Here is a 19,053-nt window from a genome sequence, read left to right as displayed (position 1 = left end):
CTTGAAATCAGATTGTGTGTGTGTGTGTGTGTGTGTGTGTGTGTGTGTGTGTGTGTGTGTGTGTGTGTGTGTGTGTGTGTGTGTGTGTGTGTGTGTGTGTGTGTGTGTGTGTCTATTTTAGGATAAAATCTGATTTTGTGTCCGCTGTGGTTTGACAACAGCTATAGCACTTTGAACACAACTAACTTCCTTAAAGGCATGACATCCATCAGAGTTGCTCGCCTCATCTTCAGTAGGCACTCTTTTGTAAGCCCTTGTTACAGTAGCTCTTAATCCCTTCAACGTTGGCCAACACCTCTCAGACTCTCTATCTCACCATCAATCCCTGTTACCCCAGGAGCACTTTGAGGGGGTGACATCTTAATTATCCAGCACTCAGCCCCACGAGCTGTCACCACCACACGCTCCACTGTCTCTCCCTGTCATCTTTCTGTCGCTCTATTATCTGCCCAGGCTGGCCCTTCTCCCATGAGGTTAGTTTATTGTCCGCTATTGGATTAGCACCAGAACACCCAAGGATCCCTCTACAGTGTCCCAAAGCCTTGGCCCATTGTTATGGGAATTTTTCTATCCCAATGATAATAATTAACAATCAATAAGCCTTGACTAATTCCCAAGGTTTGTAAAACAATGGGTTAATAATTAGGCAAAGACTCTGCAAAAGGTTTGTACAGTTTATTCAGAGAACGTTCTGAAGTACATTACACAAAGAAGTATATTTTATGCTACCTCACCGCTTACGCACATACCTCCACACAAACAGTAGATATCCTACGCACACCCATACACACGAACAGTAGGTGAATAGTATCCCTCCCCGGACTTCTCACCACTGTTAATCACAATCCAGCGCTACCTGTTCCTTTCCCCCGAGATTAGGGGAACCTTGAAGGTTACTCCCTGTTTCTTCCAAGCCTCTTCAGGTCGGGTCACACACATGTCTACAGTTCCATTAGGCTAACTAACACACACACACATTTCCCTTCCTCCCGGGTCTTCTACTAGACCTTATGGGCCTTTCGATTAGTACCTTAAATATTCATTATACATGCTACATAACTAATTGCTAATTAACTAACTTAACTAATTGCATTACTAATTGGTTACGTGACAGGGTCGGATTCTTTATTCATTTACCTTTATTATATAATTCTCTTATCACCCATAGATGCCCTTACAGACCTGGAGGGCCACCCGTAAATAGGGGCCAAGTCCTGCCTGCCGGGTTATTGAATTAGAGGTCTCAGCAGAGCGCTGCAGGAGGGTAGGGAAGGGCTGCAGGCGGTGCTTAACCTCTCTAGGGTAGGTGGGACGCAATCGTCCCACACTATTCAACAGCCAGTGAAAAATCAGAGCGCCAAATTTAAAACCACAAAATGTCATAATTCAAAGTTCTCAAACATAGGACTATTTTACACCATTTTATAGATACACTTCTCCTGAATCGAACCACGTTGTCCGATTTCAAAAAAGCTTTACAGCAAAAGCAAAACATTAGATTATGTTAGGATAGTACATAGACACAAAAAACCACACAGCCATTTCCAAGTAACTAGCATGCATCACAAATACCCAAAACACAGCTAAATGAAGCATTAACCTTTGACGATCTTCATCAGATGACACTCGTAGGACATCATGTTACACAATACATGCATTTTTTGTTCGATCAAGTTCATATTTATATCTAAAAACAGCATTTTACATTGGCGCGTGACGTTCAGAAAATATTTTGCCTCCAATACTACCAGTGAATCAGCACTATAATTTACAAAAATACTTGTCATAAACGTTGATAAAATATTAAACTGTCATTCAAAGAATTATAGATGAACATCTCCTTTATGCTAACGCTGTGAAAGATTTCAAAATAACTTTACTGGGAAAGCACACTTTGCAATAATCTGAGTACTGCGCTCAGAAAAATACACTAGGCAATACAGATACCCGCCATTTTGGAGTCATCTAAAATATTAAATACCGTTATAAATATTCACTTACCTTTGATCTTCATCAGAAGGCACTTCCAGGAATCCCAGGTCCACAATAAATGTTGTTTTGTTCGATAAACTCCATAATTTATGTCCAAATAGCTCCTTGTTGTTCGCGCGTTCAGTTCAGCTACTCCAAATGTAGGAAGCACGCGGAAAATGTCACGAAGAAAAGTTTAAAAAATTAGATTTTCGTTCGTTCAAACATGTCAAACGTTGTAAAGCATAAATCCTTAGGGCCTTTAGAATGTGAAACTTCAGTAATATTCCAACGGGACGGTTCCAGTGTCTTGAAAAACGTTTTGGAACACAGCTACCGTGCACGTGAATGCGCGTCAATGAACTGATGTCCTTCCCTGGGTCACCAACTTCCCAGCCTTCTTGTTCAGTCTCTGTTCAGTCTCTGTTCATCATAGACGCCTCCAACAACTTTCTAAAGACTGTTGACATCTAGTGGAAGCCTTAGGAAGTGCAAAATGGACCCTAACTCACTGTGTGTTCGATTGGCAATGACTTGAAAGGACTACAAGCACCAGAATTCTCACTTCCTGGTTAGATTTTTCTCAGGTTTTTTTGCCTGCCATATGAGTTCTGTTATACTCACAGACATCATTCAAACAGTTTTAGAAACTTCAGTGTTTTCTATCCAAATCTACTAATATGCATATTCTAGTTCCTGGGCCCGAGTAGTAGATCGTTTAATTTGGGTACGTTTTTCATCCGGTCGTGAAAATACTGCCCCCTACCCTAGAGAGGTTAAGTAAGCCCAGGAACACACTGATTCAGGGTGGGTGGGTGGTAGGGCTGACCCCAATTTGTCGACTGATCAATTGTTTGGTCGATAGACTGTTGGTCAACTAATTCAAGGGTTTTTCCTTATTTTACTATTTTCTACATTGCCGATTAATAGTGAAGACATCAAAACTATGAAGTAACACATATGGAAAAGTATTAAACAAATCTAAATATATTTTATATTTGAGATTCTTCAAATAGCCACCCTTTGCCTTGATGACAGCTTTGCACATTCTTGGAATTCTCTCAACCAGCTTCATGAGGTAGTCACCTGGAATTAATTTCAATTAACAGGTGTGCGGCATTAAAAATGTATTTTTGGAATTTCTTTCCTTAATGCGTTTGAGCCAATCAGTTGTGTTGTGACAAGGTAGGGGTGGTATACAGATCATAGCTCTATTTGGTAAAAGACTAAGTCCATATTATGGCAAGAGCAGCTCAAATAGGCAAAGAGAAATGACAGTCCATCATTACTTTAAGACATAAAGGTCAGTCAATCCAGAAAATGTAAAGAACTTTGAAAGTTTAATCAAGTACAGTCGTAAAAAGCATCAAGCGCTATGATGAAAATGGCTCTCATGATGACCGCCACAGGAATGGAAGACGCAGAGTTACCTCTGCTGCAGAGGATGAGTTCATTAGTTACCAGCCTCAAATTGCAGCCCAAATAAATGCTTTACAGAGTTCAAGTAACAGACACATCTCAACATCAGCTGTTTAGAGGAGACTGTGTGAATCAGGCCTTCATGGTCAAATTGCTGCAAAGATACCTCCATTAAAGGACACAATAAGAAAAGACTTGCTTGGGCCAAGAAACACAAGCAATGGACATTAGACTGGTGGAAATGTGTCCTTTGGTCTGGAGTCCAAATTGGAGATTTTTGGTTCCAACCGCCATGTCTTTGTGAAATGCGGTGTGGGTGAACGGATGATCTCTGCATGTGTATTTCCCACGTAAAGCATGGAGGAGGAGGTGTTATGGTGTGGGGGTGCTTTGATGGTGACACTGTCAGTGATTTATTTAGAATTCAAAACACACTTTTCCAGCATGGCTACCACAAGATTCTGCAGTGATATGCCATCCCATCTGGTTTGGGCTTAGTGGGACTGTCATTGGTTTTTCAACAGGATAATTACCCAACACACCTCCAGGCTGTGTAAGGGTTATTTTACCAAGAAATGAGAATGATGGAGTGCTGCATCAGATGACCTGGCCTCCAGAATCCCCCGACCTCAACCAAATTGAGGTGGTTTGGTATGATCCGGACCGCGGAGTGAAGGAAAAGCAGCCTAATCCGTTGTGGAGGTCGAGACTAATCCGTTGTGGAGGCCGAGACTAATCCGTTGTGGAGGCCGAGACTAATCCGTTGTGGAGGCCGAGACTAATCCGTTGTGGAGGCCACGGGGATGGCACAGTCAAAGAAGCGGTGTGTGGTGCTTAGCATATGTGGGAACTCCTTCAAGACTTTTGGAAAAGCATTCCTGGTGAAGCTGGTTGAGAGAATGGCAAGAGTGTGCAAAGCTGTCAAGACAAAGGGTGCCTATTTGAAGAATCTCAAATATAAAATGTATTTTGATTTAACACCTGTTTGTTTACTATATGATCCCAATTGTGTTTATTCATAGTTTTGATGTCTTCACTATTACTCTACAATGTAGAAAATAGTACAAAAAATGTAGAAAAACACTTGAATGAGTAGGTGTCTCTTTTTGACTGGTACTATGTATAAAAGAAATATATATATATATATATATATATATATATATAGGCACACGAGACACCTGTCTTATTCGCGCCCATCAGTCAAAGAAGCGGAGTGTGGCTGAGATGTACAATTTACATCTCTCCAGAATGCGCGTTCTCACGCAAATTTGTGCACATACATTTTTTCATAACTTCATTGTGTGAATAGTTGGTGTCTATCAATTCTCCATTACGTATATCACCAGTAGTACATTTACCATTAATTCCTATAATTTCTGTTTTACAATGTTTGTTTGGTTACGGTTATTTCTGTTAATGCATTCAATATGTTATTATTCCAGTCTTTTACTGTTCTCACTGTCGATGTGGACACATTGTTTGTAGAGTGCACAACCTATGCTACACTTTTGAGAAATGTTTTGGTTTATTTAATTCCACTTACAAATGTTGTCAATTTAGTCACTGTCTTTTATTTTGAGCACTCCTGTCAATTTTGAATAAGGACACGCACCTGATTACGCATAGAATGAGGCCTATAGGATACCTGGCCTGCCTGCAAATGTAGGCATAGAAATGTGCTCATTTGGGATCTGATGGTACTTTTGATTGGCTTAACTCGCCACCGCTAATGAGCTGTGGAGCTTCTCAATGTAATGTTTTCTATACCTCAAACATCAAGCGAATGAAGTCTGTTTTTACATCCATTGAGAATGACAATGTATTTGAAAAATCTTTCCAGCTCTCTGATCCAGTGGAAACATCATAAAATAGGCCTACCTGATTACTTTTTATCCCTTGCGCAAATAGCCTACAGCTGTCTTTGTCCCGAGCTCACTGGCCCAGAATATTTTATAATGTTGCAAGTTTGCTAGCAATGGCTTCTGGAGGGACCCAATGGATACAATGTTTCAAATTTGTTGCAATGTAGCCAATGTGATTTATAGAATTTTTATTTTTATCGGGATATTTTCTCCCTGCAGGCTACAATGTTTTTATTTGTTGGCTTTATAGGCTATTTTTATGTAGTTGGAAATGGCAATATAAGTTACTTTTTAGGTTTGTATAATTTTCATTTAGATTTTGATAGAATTTTGATAAATGACAATGATTTTGAGATATGTAGACCTTATTATAAATTGAATTAAACTGTTCCACAAAAATGTGCATATGAAAACCATAACTTGCACACAGATCGGTAGAAATGGGAAGATAAATTGGAATTCCACATGAAAGGTTGCCGATTCCTTGTGTTGCGTATTACCAGCCACTTCAGGAGAGAAACATTAGAACCTGCGAAAGCCAGTAGGAGCGGGAAGAGGATGGTCAGGTTATCTTGATCTCTGGCTCACTCTTGAGTTATTTGTCTTATTTCATCAAACAATGAGCTCAATGCATTTATAGTTGATTTTAGTATAACACATGGAAAAATACACGTTTTAACATTTTGACCAGACTTTATTTTTTTGTTGTTGTCGGGAACAGCCCTAGTGGGTGGGGACTAGGGAGTAGGTTATAGGGTGAAATGGGCATATACTTGCAGCCCGGCTACCCTACAGACAGATTTCCCCCTTTTTTCCCAACTTATCATTTGATAACTTCTCTGATTTGTTACCAGTAGTTTAGTTTCTGAACATGACCACAGCACTATGGTGCGCCAATCCGAGTTGGGATTCCGAGACGTCCCACTGCTCGGACCTGTCAGATGTTCAATTACGATTAAATTGACTTCCTCTCTTCTCTCCCTTGCTTGCCGAGACTGCAGGGGTTCACAGGTGCAGGCACTTAAAGCCGGTGGCGTGAAGAAGTACGACCTGAGCAAGTGGAAATACGCCGAGCTGCGGGATGTCATCAACACCTCGTGCGGTAAGACTTTCCCCCAACCCCTCTCACCACTACCAGCCCTGAAGGGCTACTATCAGCATGGGGCCCCATCCATTCACTATGCTACTCTGAAAAAGCCCTGGGAGAAACAGGCAAGGTGTTGCGCTCTCGGGGAGATTCTTGATCCTGCTCTGTGCACCTCCATCACTCACGCCATCATTAATTCAACCCCTCTGTTAATAATAGAACATCTGGTCGTGTTTTCAGTAATGTAACCTCTTCAAAAGTGTGGTATGTATTTTTTTTATTTTTTTCGCCCCGCTCTTGAATTTCCTGCCTTGGTGTGATTTCTCCTATAGTTTTCAGGGACAGCCAAAGGGTAATTTCGAGGAGATTGCAGCTGGGCGAAACTGACGGGAATTCTATGTCGACCAGGGCCGACGGGAGAGTGTACGCACAGCTGCTACGTTAATAAGGATGCAGTCCGGTGGCAGACGATGAAATGATTACCATTATGGTGGATTATAGTGTTTTGCTCTCTAGCAGTTTCAGTAGTAAAACATGGAGGAGAGTCTACCGTCTGTCTGAATCCACAGATGAATAGGCCAGCTGGCAGTTAGGGAGCGCTCCGGACCAACAGTTCTGCTAATAGCCCGATTCATTTAGTTCGCAGCCCTGAAGTCCCCTATATGAATGGATGGGAAACTGGCTAATTGTCTAATGCATTAATTGTGATGGAAATTAAATCTGGAGGGTTGTAACGACTTTGTTACGTTCTCCACGGCCCTTTGAGTTATTTACACCCATCCTATTACAGCTTTCTCTCCTCGCATTTTCGCTGTCTGACCTATGTCCACAACCCCCAATTTTAATGTTTGTTGTTTCCTGACCGGTGCAGATTAAAACTTGAGTATTACCTTGAATATTATTACGTGTACCTAGTGATGGGCACCAATATGGAAAATCTGTATCGTTATAATTTGCATTTTTCCATATCGATATCGTATCTGTTTATAAAAAACATTGCAACGATTGTATGTGAGTGTAGACTTACCTGTTCACTGTCCATTGGGCCAGTTGTGAAGGTTCAAACTATATCGATATAACCAACATTTTATTGGTAAAGGAGGTATAGAAAATACTCCACATTTGATTCACAGAAATTATACTGAACAAAAATATAATCGCAACATGCAACAATTTCAAAGATTTTACTGAGTTATAGTTCATACAAGGAAATTAGTCAATTTAAATAAATAAATTAGGCCCCAATCTATTGATTTCACATGACTGGGAATGCAGATATGCTTATGTTGGTCACAGATACCGTAAAAAAAAGTAGGGCCGTGGATCAGAAAACCAGTCAGTAACTGGTGTGACCACCATATGCCTCATGTGGCGAGACACATCTCCTTCGCATAGAGTTTATCAGGCTGTTGATTGTGGCCTGTGGAATGTTGTCCCACTCCTCTTCAATGTGTATGTGAAGTTCCTGGATAATGGCAGGAACTGGAACACTGTCATATGTGTCGATCCAGAGCATCCCAAACAGGCTTAATGCGTGACATGTCTGTTGAGTATGCATGGGACCTTTCGACATGGGGCTGTGCATTATCAAGCTGAAACATGAGGTGATGGCGGCAGATGAAGGGCACCACAATGGGCCTCAGGATCTTGTCACGGTATCTCTGTGCATCCAAATTGCCATCGATAAAATGCAATTGTGTTCGTTGTCCGTAGCTTATGCCTGCCCATACCATAACCCCACCACCACAATGGGGCACTCTGTTCAAAACGTTGACATAAAAATCACTCGCCCACACGACACCGTACACACTGTCTGCCATCTGCCCGGTACAGTTGAAACCTGGATTAATCTGTGAAGAGCACACTTCTCCAGCATGCCAGTGAAGGTGAGCATTTGCCCACTGACGCCAAACTGCAGTCAGGTCAAGACCCTGGTGAGGCGACGAGCATGCAGATGAGCTTCCCTGAGACAGTTTCTGACAGTTTTGTGCATAAATTCTTTGGTTGTGCAAACCAACAGTTTCATCAGCTGTCCGGGTAGCTGGTCTCAGACGATCCCACAGGTGAAGAAGCCGGATGTGGCGGTCCTGGGCTGGCATGGTTACACGTGGTCTGCGGTTGAGGCCTGTTGGATGTACTGCCAAATTCTCTAAAACGACGTTCGAGGCGGCTTATGGTAGAGAAATTAACATTTGATTCTTTGGAAACAGCTCTGGTGGACATTCCTGCGGTCAGCATGCCAATTGCATTCTCCATCAACTTGAGACCTCTGGCATTGTATAGACAAAGGTGCACCTGTGTAATGGTCACGTTGTTTAATCAGCTTCTTGATATGCCAAACCTATCAGGTGGATGGATTAGCTTGGCAAAGGAGAAATGCTCACTAACAGGGATGTAAATCTGTGCACAACATTTTTGAGAAATAATCTTTTTGGGCGTATGGAAAATGTATGGGATCTTTTATTTCAGCTCATGAAACATGGGACCAACACTTTACATGTTGCATTTATATATTTTTTTCAGTATATATTTTATTGGTAGTGGTATAGAAAATATTCCACATTTGTTTCACAGAAATTACATTAATGTTGGCATAAAAGAGAAGGGCCTACTCCTATAACCTTAAGCACGTTTAAATTACTGTTGTCATCCCTGTGTAGATATTGAGCTGCTGGCGGCATGCAGGGAGGAGTTCCATCGCCGTCTCAAGGTCTACCACGCCTGGAAATCCAAGAACAAGAAACGTGACACAGCTGCTGAGCAGAGGGCCCCCAAATCTATCACTGACTATGGTGAGTGAGATTCCCCGTCCTGGGATGTTGTGCTACTGTAGACTGCCCTCCTCAACCCAGGATTGTGTTCAGACATTAACGCGTTCTGGCTTAACCCCGCTATCACTATGTGTCCATTAAGGACTCTGCGTTTTCTACAGTAGCATCCTTTTTTTATCAGTTTCTTTCATCTGTTTTTTATTTCTTTCTGCACGATATTCCCGAAACTTCGCTACTTTTTCAATACTAGAACATGAAAAACAATACTTTTGTTAAATGTGTTTCACGGATCATGTCTGTCTATCAGCGCAGCCGATGTCCCCCTTATAGGTCAAAAGCACCGTGCCTGCTCCACTTAGCCTGCACTGGGAGTCTGCATCATGTTAGCTCCTCCCTCATGCTCCACTTAGCCTGCACTGGGAGTCTGCATCATGTTAGCTCCTCCCTCATCCTCCACTTAGCCTGCACTGGGAATCTGCATCATGTTAGCTCCTCCCTCATGCTCCACTTAGCCTGCACTGGGAGTCTGCATCATGTTAGCTCCTCCCTCATGCTCCACTTAGCCTGCACTGGGAGTCTGCATCATGTTAGCTCCTCCCTCATGCTCCACTTAGCCTGCACTGGGAGTCTGCATCATGTTAGCTCCTCCCTCATGCTCCACTTAGCCTGCACTGGGAGTCTGCATCATGTTAGCTCCTCCCTCATCCTCCACTTAGCCTGCACTGGGAATCTGCATCATGTTAGCCCCTCCCTCATCCTCCACTTAGCCTGCACTGGGAGTCTGCATCATGTTAGCTCCTCCCTCATGCTCCACTTAGCCTGCACTGGGAGTCTGCATCATGTTAGCTCCTCCCTCATGCTCCACTTAGCCTGCACTGGGAGTCTGCATCATGCTAGCTCCTCCCTCATGCTCCACTTAGCCTGCACTGGGAGTCTGCATCATGTTAGCTCCTCCCTCATGCTCCACTTAGCCTGCACTGGGAGTCTGCATCATGTTAGCTCCTCCCTCATGCTCCACTTAGCCTGCACTGGGAGTCTGCATCATGTTAGCTCCTCCCTCATGCTCCACTTAGCCTGCACTGGGAGTCTGCATCATGTTAGCTCCTCCCTCATGCTCCACTTAGCCTGCACTGGGAGTCTGCATCATGTTAGCTCCTCCCTCATGCTCCACTTAGCCTGCACTGGGAGTCTGCATCATCTTAGCTCCTCCCTCATCCTTCACTTAGCCTGCACTGGGAGTCTGCATCATGTTAGCTCCTCCCTCATGCTCCACTTAGCCTGCACTGGGAGTCTGCATCATGTTAGCTCCTCCCTCATGCTCCACTTAGCCTGCACTGGGAGTCTGCATCATGTTAGCTCCTCCCTCATGCTCCAATTAGCCTGCACTGGGAGTCTGCATCATGTTAGCTCCTCCCTCATGCTCCACTTAGCCTGCACTGGGAGTCTGCATCATGTTAGCTCCTCCCTCATGCTCCACTTAGCCTGCACTGGGAGTCTGCATCATGTTAGCTCCTCCCTCATGCTCCACTTAGCCTGCACTGGGAATCTGCATCATGTTAGCTCCTCCCTCATGCTCCACTTAGCCTGCACTGGGAGTCTGCATCATGTTAGCTCCTCCCTCATGCTCCACTTAGCCTGCACTGGGAGTCTGCATCATCTTAGCTCCTCCCTCATCCTCCACTTAGCCTGCACTGGGAGTCTGCATCATGTTAGCTCCTCCCGCATGCTGCACAGAAGTTAACACACTTGAATATTGCAACACGGCATGTAGAACTGTTGAAACTATTGGCAAAACAATGTCCTTACCAGCTGGAACACGTTACAATGCAAGAAGATACTGTTAGCTTCCAGCTTTGTAAGATAACTTCCCTTACTAGAACATTAGTACTTTGTTTGTGATAATATGCAAACCATAACGCAAAATATGCTGATTTCAAAGCTGATTGCCACCAAAACTTTATTAATTCACTTCATCAGTCTCTTTCTTCCAAAGATTATCTATTGAACCAACTGTTTGTAAGTCGCTCTGGATAAGAGCGTCTGCTAAATGACTTAAATGTTAAATGTAAATGTAACTGTGTGTGAATAGGGCTCTGACGGGCCGGCCCCCTATGGCTTCGTCAATGACGTTCTTACTGGTTAAAGAGACAGGGCACACTTTTCTAAAAGAAGATACTTCTATGCAAATGTTGATCAGTACAACACAAGTCCCAAATGGAAGGGAAGCAGATTGTCATCTGAAGCCCCATGAAATCAGCCAAAATAAGCTCAGTAACTCAATGCATGCTCAATGACTACTATTGAATATGCATTCACCTGTATTGTGAATAGGCCTTGATTTACCCAGTTTATCAATAGAGATTTACCATTCAAATAAATGATTACTGTTATGTAGTTAGATTGGTAAAAAACAAAGTAAAATTGAGTGTATGATTTATATAGCCATGTATGCATTAATTCATCAACTGTCTCTAAAACATTTTTCAAATGAAATGATATTGAACTGAAATGATGCCCAGCGATTGTAGGAGGAGCAGAGTTATCTGTCTGGATCAATTGCCATTCTGTCACTTTGGTTAATATGCCTTGTTTTTTTTTTGCTGTGGTATCAGTTTGGTATCGAGTATTGTGATATTAAAACTGTATTGTATCAAAGTCAAAATTCTGGTATCATGACAACACTACTTGACCAATGTGCCTGGCAAGCTTTTAAAATGGGAAAATGTCACATATTTGCATTCCTGTCGTATTAACATGGTATAGAAGCAAGAAAAAGCAGCAACGCTCCAGTGAGCCCTAGACGGTAAAAACAGGGGTGTCTCCATTGCGTCATCTCTTCTCATGATGATGGAGGAGGATTAATGCACATTTTATAAATAGCCCGCCTGTTCTTTTCAGACATTCAATTAGTATTCTAAAAAGCCCGGCTCCAAAACCTACTGTAGCTCCCGTCCAATAAGACTCAGCTGCCACGACGCCTCATCGGGTTTACTGGTGCACTACCATGACCACTCGCTCCAACCAGCCAAGAATGATGTATTCACCTCAGACCCAGAAACCAGCCAAGCATGATGTATTCACCTCAGACCCAGAAACCAGCCAAGCATGATGTATTCACCTCAGACCCAGAAACCAGCCAATAATTATGTATTCACCTCAGACACAGAAACCAGCCAAGAATGATGTATTCACCTCAGACCCAGAAACCAGCCAAGCATGATGTGTTCACCTCAGACCCAGAAACCAGCCAAGCATGTTGGGTTCACCTCAGACCCAGAAACCAGCCAAGCATGTTGTGTTCACCTCAGACCCAGAAACCAGCCAAGCATGTTGTGTTCACCTCGGACCTGGAAAACAGCCAGGCATGATGCATTCAACACCCTCCAAACTCATCATTAAGCTTGAGACCCCGGGTCTCGACCCCGGGTCTCGACCCCGCCCTGTGCAACTGGGTCCTGGACTTCCTGACGGGCCGCCCCCAGGTGGTGAAGGTAGAAAACAACATCTCCACTCTGCTGATCCTCAACACTGGGGCCCCACAAAGGTGCATTCTCAGCCCCCTCCTGTACTTCCTGTTCACCCACGACTGCATGGCCATGCACGCCTCCAACTCAATCATCAAGTTTGCAGACGACACAACAGTGGTAGGCTTGATTACCAACAACGACGAGGCCGCCTACAGGGAGGAGGTGAGGGCCCTCGGAGTGTGGTGTCAGGAAAATAACCTCTCACTCAATGTCAGCAAAACAAAAGAGATGATCGTGGACTTCAGGAAACAGCAAAGGGAGCACCCCCCCATCCACATCAATGGGACAGTAGTGGAGAAGGTGGAAGGTTTTTTAAAGTTCCTCAGTGTACATATCACCGAGAAACTGAAATGGTCCACGCACACAGACACTGACACTGTGGTGAAGAATGCGCAACAGCGCCTCTTCAACCTCAGGAGGCAGAAAAAATGTGGCTTGTCACCGAAAACCCTCACTAACTTTTACAGGTGCACAATTGAGAGCATCCTGTCGGGCTGTATCACCGCCTGGTACGGTAACTGCACCGCCCACAACCGCAGGGCTCTCCAGAGGGTGGTGCGGTCTGCACAGCGCATCACCGGGGCAAACTACCTGCCCTCCAAGACACCTACAGCACCCGATGTCACAGGAAGGCCAAACAGATCATCAAGGACAACAACCACCCGAGCCACTGCCTGTTCACCCCGCTTCCATCCAGATGGCGAGGTCAGTACAGGTGCATCAAAGCTGGGACAGAGAGATAGAAGATGTTTTTCAATCTCAAGGCCATCAGATTGTTAAACAGCCACCACTAGCACAGAGAGGCGGCTGCCTACATACAGACTTGATATTTTTGGCCACTTTAATAAATGGAACACTAGTCACTTTAATAATGTCACTTTAAGAATGTTTACATATCTCGCATTACTCATCTCATATGTATATACTCTATACTGTATCCTTCACTCTCTATTCTTTACTATCTATTGCATCTTAGCTGCTCTGTCACTGCTCATCCATATATTTTATACTTATATATTCTCATCCCATTCCTTTACTATATTGTGTGCATTAGATTTTGTTGTGGAATTGTTAGATATTACCTGCAGATACTGTTAGATACTGCTGCACTGTCGGATCTAGAAGCATACCGCATTTCGCTACAATCGCAATAACATCTGCTAACCATGAGTATGTGACCAATAAAATGTTATTTGATTTGAAAACAGTCAAGCATGATGCATTCATCTTGGGCTTGGAAACCAGCCAAGCATGATGCATTCACCTCAACCCGGTAACCAACCAAGCATGATGCATTCACCTCAACCCGGAAACCAACCAAGCATGATGCATTCACCTCAACCCGGAAACCAGCCAAGCATGATGCATTCACCTCAACCCGGAAACCAGCCAAGCATGATGCATTCACCTCAACCTGGAAACCAGCCAAGCATGATGCATTCACCTCAACCCGGAAACCAACCAAGCATGATGCATTCACCTCAACCCGGAAACCAGCCAAGCATGATGCATTCACCTCAACCCGGAAACCAACCAAGCATGATGCATTCACCTCAACCCGGAAACCAACCAAGCATGATGCATTCACCTCAACCCGGAAACCAGCCAAGCATGATGCATTCACCTCAACCCGGAAACCAGCCAAGCATGATGCATTCACCTCAACCCGGAAACCAGCCAAGCATGATGCATTCACCTCGGACCCCAAAAACAGGAGCAGTTGGAAAACACTTTTAAAGTAAATGTATTCTTCACGCACATGAAAGCTACAGTCTCCTTTGTTTGCCCTTAATTTCTTTTTCATCCCAGGAACAGACAGATTTAGTTGCTTTTCCTGTATTTGCATATGTCTCTATTGATGTGAAAGCTTTCTCGAAGGTCCCATTTACTTTGCCTTTGGTTTGGCTTCAGGAAGCAAGTTCTTGAAAGTCTGCCTTGTAAGCAGCTTACCTGGCTTCACCCCATGGCATGCGTTTGTGTATTTTATCTCATCTTTGATGTCTCATATTTTCAGAGTTTCATGTTTTTGCTTACTTCCACCACCCAAAGATTCACCCCTTTAACTCAGTCATGCTCTTAACTTCAGAGAGGAAATTGCTTCAAACATTAATGGACTCTTCTCTGTATAAAATTGTACATAAAATTGTACATTTTAGTCATTCAGCAGACGCTCTTATCCAGAGCGACTTACATTAGTGAGTGCATACATTTTCATACTCTCTTTCCATACTCGTCCCACGTGGGAATCAAACCCACAACCCTGGCGTTGCAAGCGCCATGCTCTACCAACTGAGCCACATGGGACCAACACAGGATTGCTCCTCTTACCAAACAAAAACACCCCTAATTCCCAATGTAATCACATAATATCATAGTCTGGCAGTATAATGACATCAAACCCGCCACATACAGCCCAACAGAACCCGGCCCGGGCCACGGCCACCCAGCAGCAGGAGATGGCCATGAACCGCCAGCAGCGATACTTCCGCATTCTCTTCATCCGGCCCGCTGACCAGTACAAGGACCCCCAGAACAAGAAGAAGGGCTGGTGGTACGCCCACTTTGACGGGCCCTGGATCGCCAGGCAGTTGGAACTGCACCCAGACAAGCAGCCCATCCTGCTGGTGGCAGGTGGGTCCCTCCAGCTGGATCAGCTTTGATATCTTCTGGATATGTACATTGATGTGTTTGTAATATGAAACTCTAAGCGCAGTATGTATTAGTGCATGTTTTAGGTATTACATTTAGTTGGTCAGTAATTATGAGTGTGTCAAGTAGATGGTTTTGTACGTGTCCTGAAAATATCCCTATTCAATCATATATATCATCTCTGTGTATACATTCTCCCTACCCTATTAAATGCTGTTTTGACTGTCAGTGTCTCTCTCTATCTCTCTCCCTCCCTCCATCCTCAGGGAAAGACGACATGGAGATGTGTGAGCTAAGCCTGGAAGAGACCGGGCTGACCCGGAAGAGAGGGGCTGAGATCCTGCCTCGGCAGTTTGAGGAGATCTGGGAACGCTGCGACGGGATCACATACCTGCGAAACGCCATCGAAAGCAAGCAGGCCAGGCCCACGTATGCCACAGCCATGCTACAGAACCTCCTCCAGTGAACCAGAGGGACCACCAATGTCCATAGGCTCAGTAGGAATGCAATAAATAAAGGGAAAAGGGCAGAAGCACCCTCTATCATAGCAGCCTTTCAGGCTAACGCAGGGTTTCCCAAACCAAGGGGTACATGTTTCGGTTTTTGCCCTAGCACTACACAGCTGATTCGAATAATCAACTAATGATCAAGCTTTGATAATTTTTGAGCTAAAATGTTTTAGCCCTAATGTTAGGGCTAAAACCAAAACGTGCACAGATAGCCGAGCGTTTCCCAAACTCGGTCAACGGTTAATTATCTCACCGAGGGCATTTCAAAGTTTTACTTAGATCTTTGTTGTGTTTTTTAAAAGTAGATTTCTGACATTTTTGTTGGTTTTGTTTCTTTATTTTGCTGTGTGAAAATAAAGACCAATATACATCCCGTCTTCATGCAATGGCCTACGCTTAAATTCAATTTTTACTACGAGGCCTTAAAACTATTTGATATTATTGAGACACGTTTCAAAGCTGCACTTCCTTGTTTCATTGCTAAATGAAAACGAAGCACTGTTGGAACTATTATATTTGATTGAATAAATGTTACAAGTATTTGGCTTTATGAGCTCTGGGAATAACTGATTGTGTCGACATGTTATCTTGTATAATTAGGATTTAGGGTTTACCTTTTCAGCATAAAGCAGGTCATAAGTAGTGTTATTGTCCAAATAGAACAGATTATTTGTTGCTGCAGTGATGCTGGGACATGTTGCATTTAGTTACTACACTTTCTTTGTATTTGTTATACTGTATCTACAATAACATCTTAATTTTAGCTAATACTGAATTATGCATGTCATTGTTAACCCACAACTCTCATGGATTAAGTGGAGCACAAACCACTTTGGGGTGCTGTGAAAATATACACTTTCCGAATATCTTTTATTTATTTTTTTTGGTCATAGTTGGATAAACAGGGAAAAAGTATCTGCACACATCCAGTCAGATGCAAATGTAATTTAATTATAGCTGAACTTTCCGGCAGTCAACCTTCATCAGAATATATCTCCACAAACAATAGTGGGACAGAGAAGGCCACACAGCGGTAGATTCTACCTATTATCTATGAATATGTCATGGTGAAAGAAAAAGAGGATGGAAAAAGAGGAGGCTCAGTGTAGTCAAAAACATGGTTTTCCTGTGTTTTATACATATTTCCAAGCTACAATATGAGGTTGGATTAATACTGTGAAAATTCTGATAATGTGTTAGAGATGTTTGAAAAGACCACCTGAAATTTCAGCCTGTTTTGGTGGGATGTAGATTTGGCCTTCCATGGTGAATTAGTTAATAGACCAGTAAGAAAAAGAGTTCCAAACCTCTCTGCCAATAACAGCAAATTGTCTGTTTTCCCCTCCCTACTTAGACCACTCCCAGATAGTCCTAGCTAAATTCTTGCTTAATAATTGGTCTTTGCTAAGAAGCTAATTTTTGTTCCTTTTTGACAATTTTAATTGAAAACAATTACAGTAAGGTACTAATTGTTAATCAGAAATTATTTTAATATTGAGACAAAAACAGCTGCAGTGGACCTTTAAAAGAAGTTTATACATTTTTTCAATCATAGGATTTGTAGGCATTTGTAAATGTATTTTCATAGAGGGAACTCCCAAGCGCTTTCTGTTCATCACTAATATAAAATTAAAAAAATGCAATTGTCAAACTATTTTAATAGATGGGTTGGTTTAGCAACAAAACTGATGCGTGCACAACCAATGGGGCGAAACAGACAGTGTAGGCTTAAATTGTTGACAACATTTAAGCTATATTTCATCTCCAATGTTTATTGAAAACATAAATGTGCACAATGACCACTTGTCTCTCAAATACATTGTTAGTTGTTGTTTAGCTAGCTAGCGAATTCTAGCCATATTATTATTGACATGAAATCAGTCAAAACACCTCAAAAGAAGACATGGTACCAAGAACAAGATGAAACGAGCCACTTACAATTTCCCACATGGCAGTTTGTCATTCTTGCTAGCAATCTGGCCGTCCAGAATCACAACAAACACCACTGACGACTGCCCCATGGAAACGCGCGTACATATTTTTCGTGATGATGTCAGCTAGCTGCTAACCCATCTATAACCATGTTGAAGGTTTGTAAATGTGATTGTGTTATTTTGTCCTTCAGGTTTGATATCTAGATTACCTGACTCCATTTGCTGATATTTGACTTTCTTATGAGTCCGTCATCTCATTGTGGACCAGCAGTTATCATTTATTAACAATGTAATAATGAGAGTGATATCCTTGTTTATTTTTTTCTGTATAGTGAAATAATAATGTTGACACTACACGTTCCTCAGTGTAATCTTTGTAGCTATTTTTCCATTTCAGATTTAACTTCTATTGTATGCTGATTGTTGCACTGCAATATAGGAAATAAATGTAGTCTACCTTTTATCATTGTGTATACTGTAATTAATAGCAAGACTGCTTCTATTTGTACTTCCTAAATGGCTGATGACTGTTTGTTTGATCCAAATGAAGGGCAGTAAAGAGCCAAAGACTTTGAATGGATATTCTAATAATCATCATCATAAAATAACAATCCTTTGACAATGTTGATGGAAAATTCATTTTGATTGTGAGCAATTTAATGAAATAACCAATTGACCCCCACAAATTCAGATATTGTAGGAAAATACTTTATTTTTCACTGTAAAATGTAAAAGGGTGGGGGGGGAATCCACATCAAGTGTGTTTTTGATCTTGTACTCAAAACACACGTGATTGGTGGAAATGTGTCGTACAGCAGTATACTGTAATACTGACTTTCTCCACACCAATGTATTACTACATTTTGCATCTACACAACACTATGCTAAAATCATACACAGGAGTATTGCTTTAAACAACATGACTGAAGTTAAAAGCGTTAACATTTACATTCATTTTCTTTTTTGGGACACTGAACAAAGGTTAGAATAACGTTAATGCAATATCTCATCTAAGGTGATGATACAACCATGTGTATCAAGGTGTAAATAAATACCTCATTGTGAGGAAAGAAAAACACCCTTTGTCAAGGATATACAGTATCTGAAAAACATTCCTAGCCTTCAATATACACTGAATATACAAAACATTACGAACATCTGCTCTCTCCATGACCTAGACTGACCAGGTGAATCAAGGTGAACACTATGATCCCATATTGATGGCAATTGTTAAATCCACTTCAATCAGTGTATATGAAGGGGAGGAGAGAGGTTAAATAAGGATTTTCAAGCCTTGAGATGAATTGTGAATGTGTGTGTGCCA

The 19,053-nt window shown here is 42.5% G+C and overlaps 1 protein-coding gene across 2 annotated transcripts in view; it reads left to right on the top strand.

Annotated features, from left to right (window-relative positions):
• LOC106565365 (unconventional myosin-VI) overlaps nt 1-18,192 on the top strand; it is a 122,284-nt gene extending 104,092 nt beyond the window's left edge. For both annotated transcript variants that reach the window (XM_014132524.2, XM_014132431.2), the window contains 4 exons: nt 6,254-6,354; nt 9,000-9,131; nt 15,050-15,268; nt 15,553-18,192. In XM_014132524.2, the coding sequence (XP_013987999.2) occupies nt 6,254-6,354; nt 9,000-9,131; nt 15,050-15,268; nt 15,553-15,752 (652 nt within the window). In that variant the 3' untranslated portion in view covers nt 15,753-18,192. The remainder of the gene's footprint in view (nt 1-6,253; nt 6,355-8,999; nt 9,132-15,049; nt 15,269-15,552) is intronic.
• The last annotated feature ends 861 nt before the right edge of the window (nt 18,193-19,053 follow it).

Source organism: Salmo salar, chromosome ssa01 (assembly GCF_905237065.1).
Source record: "Salmo salar chromosome ssa01, Ssal_v3.1, whole genome shotgun sequence".
Taxonomy (NCBI): Eukaryota; Metazoa; Chordata; class Actinopteri; order Salmoniformes; family Salmonidae; genus Salmo; species Salmo salar.
The sequence above is the reverse complement of the archived record's forward strand: the minus strand, read 5'-3'. Positions and strand labels throughout refer to the sequence as shown.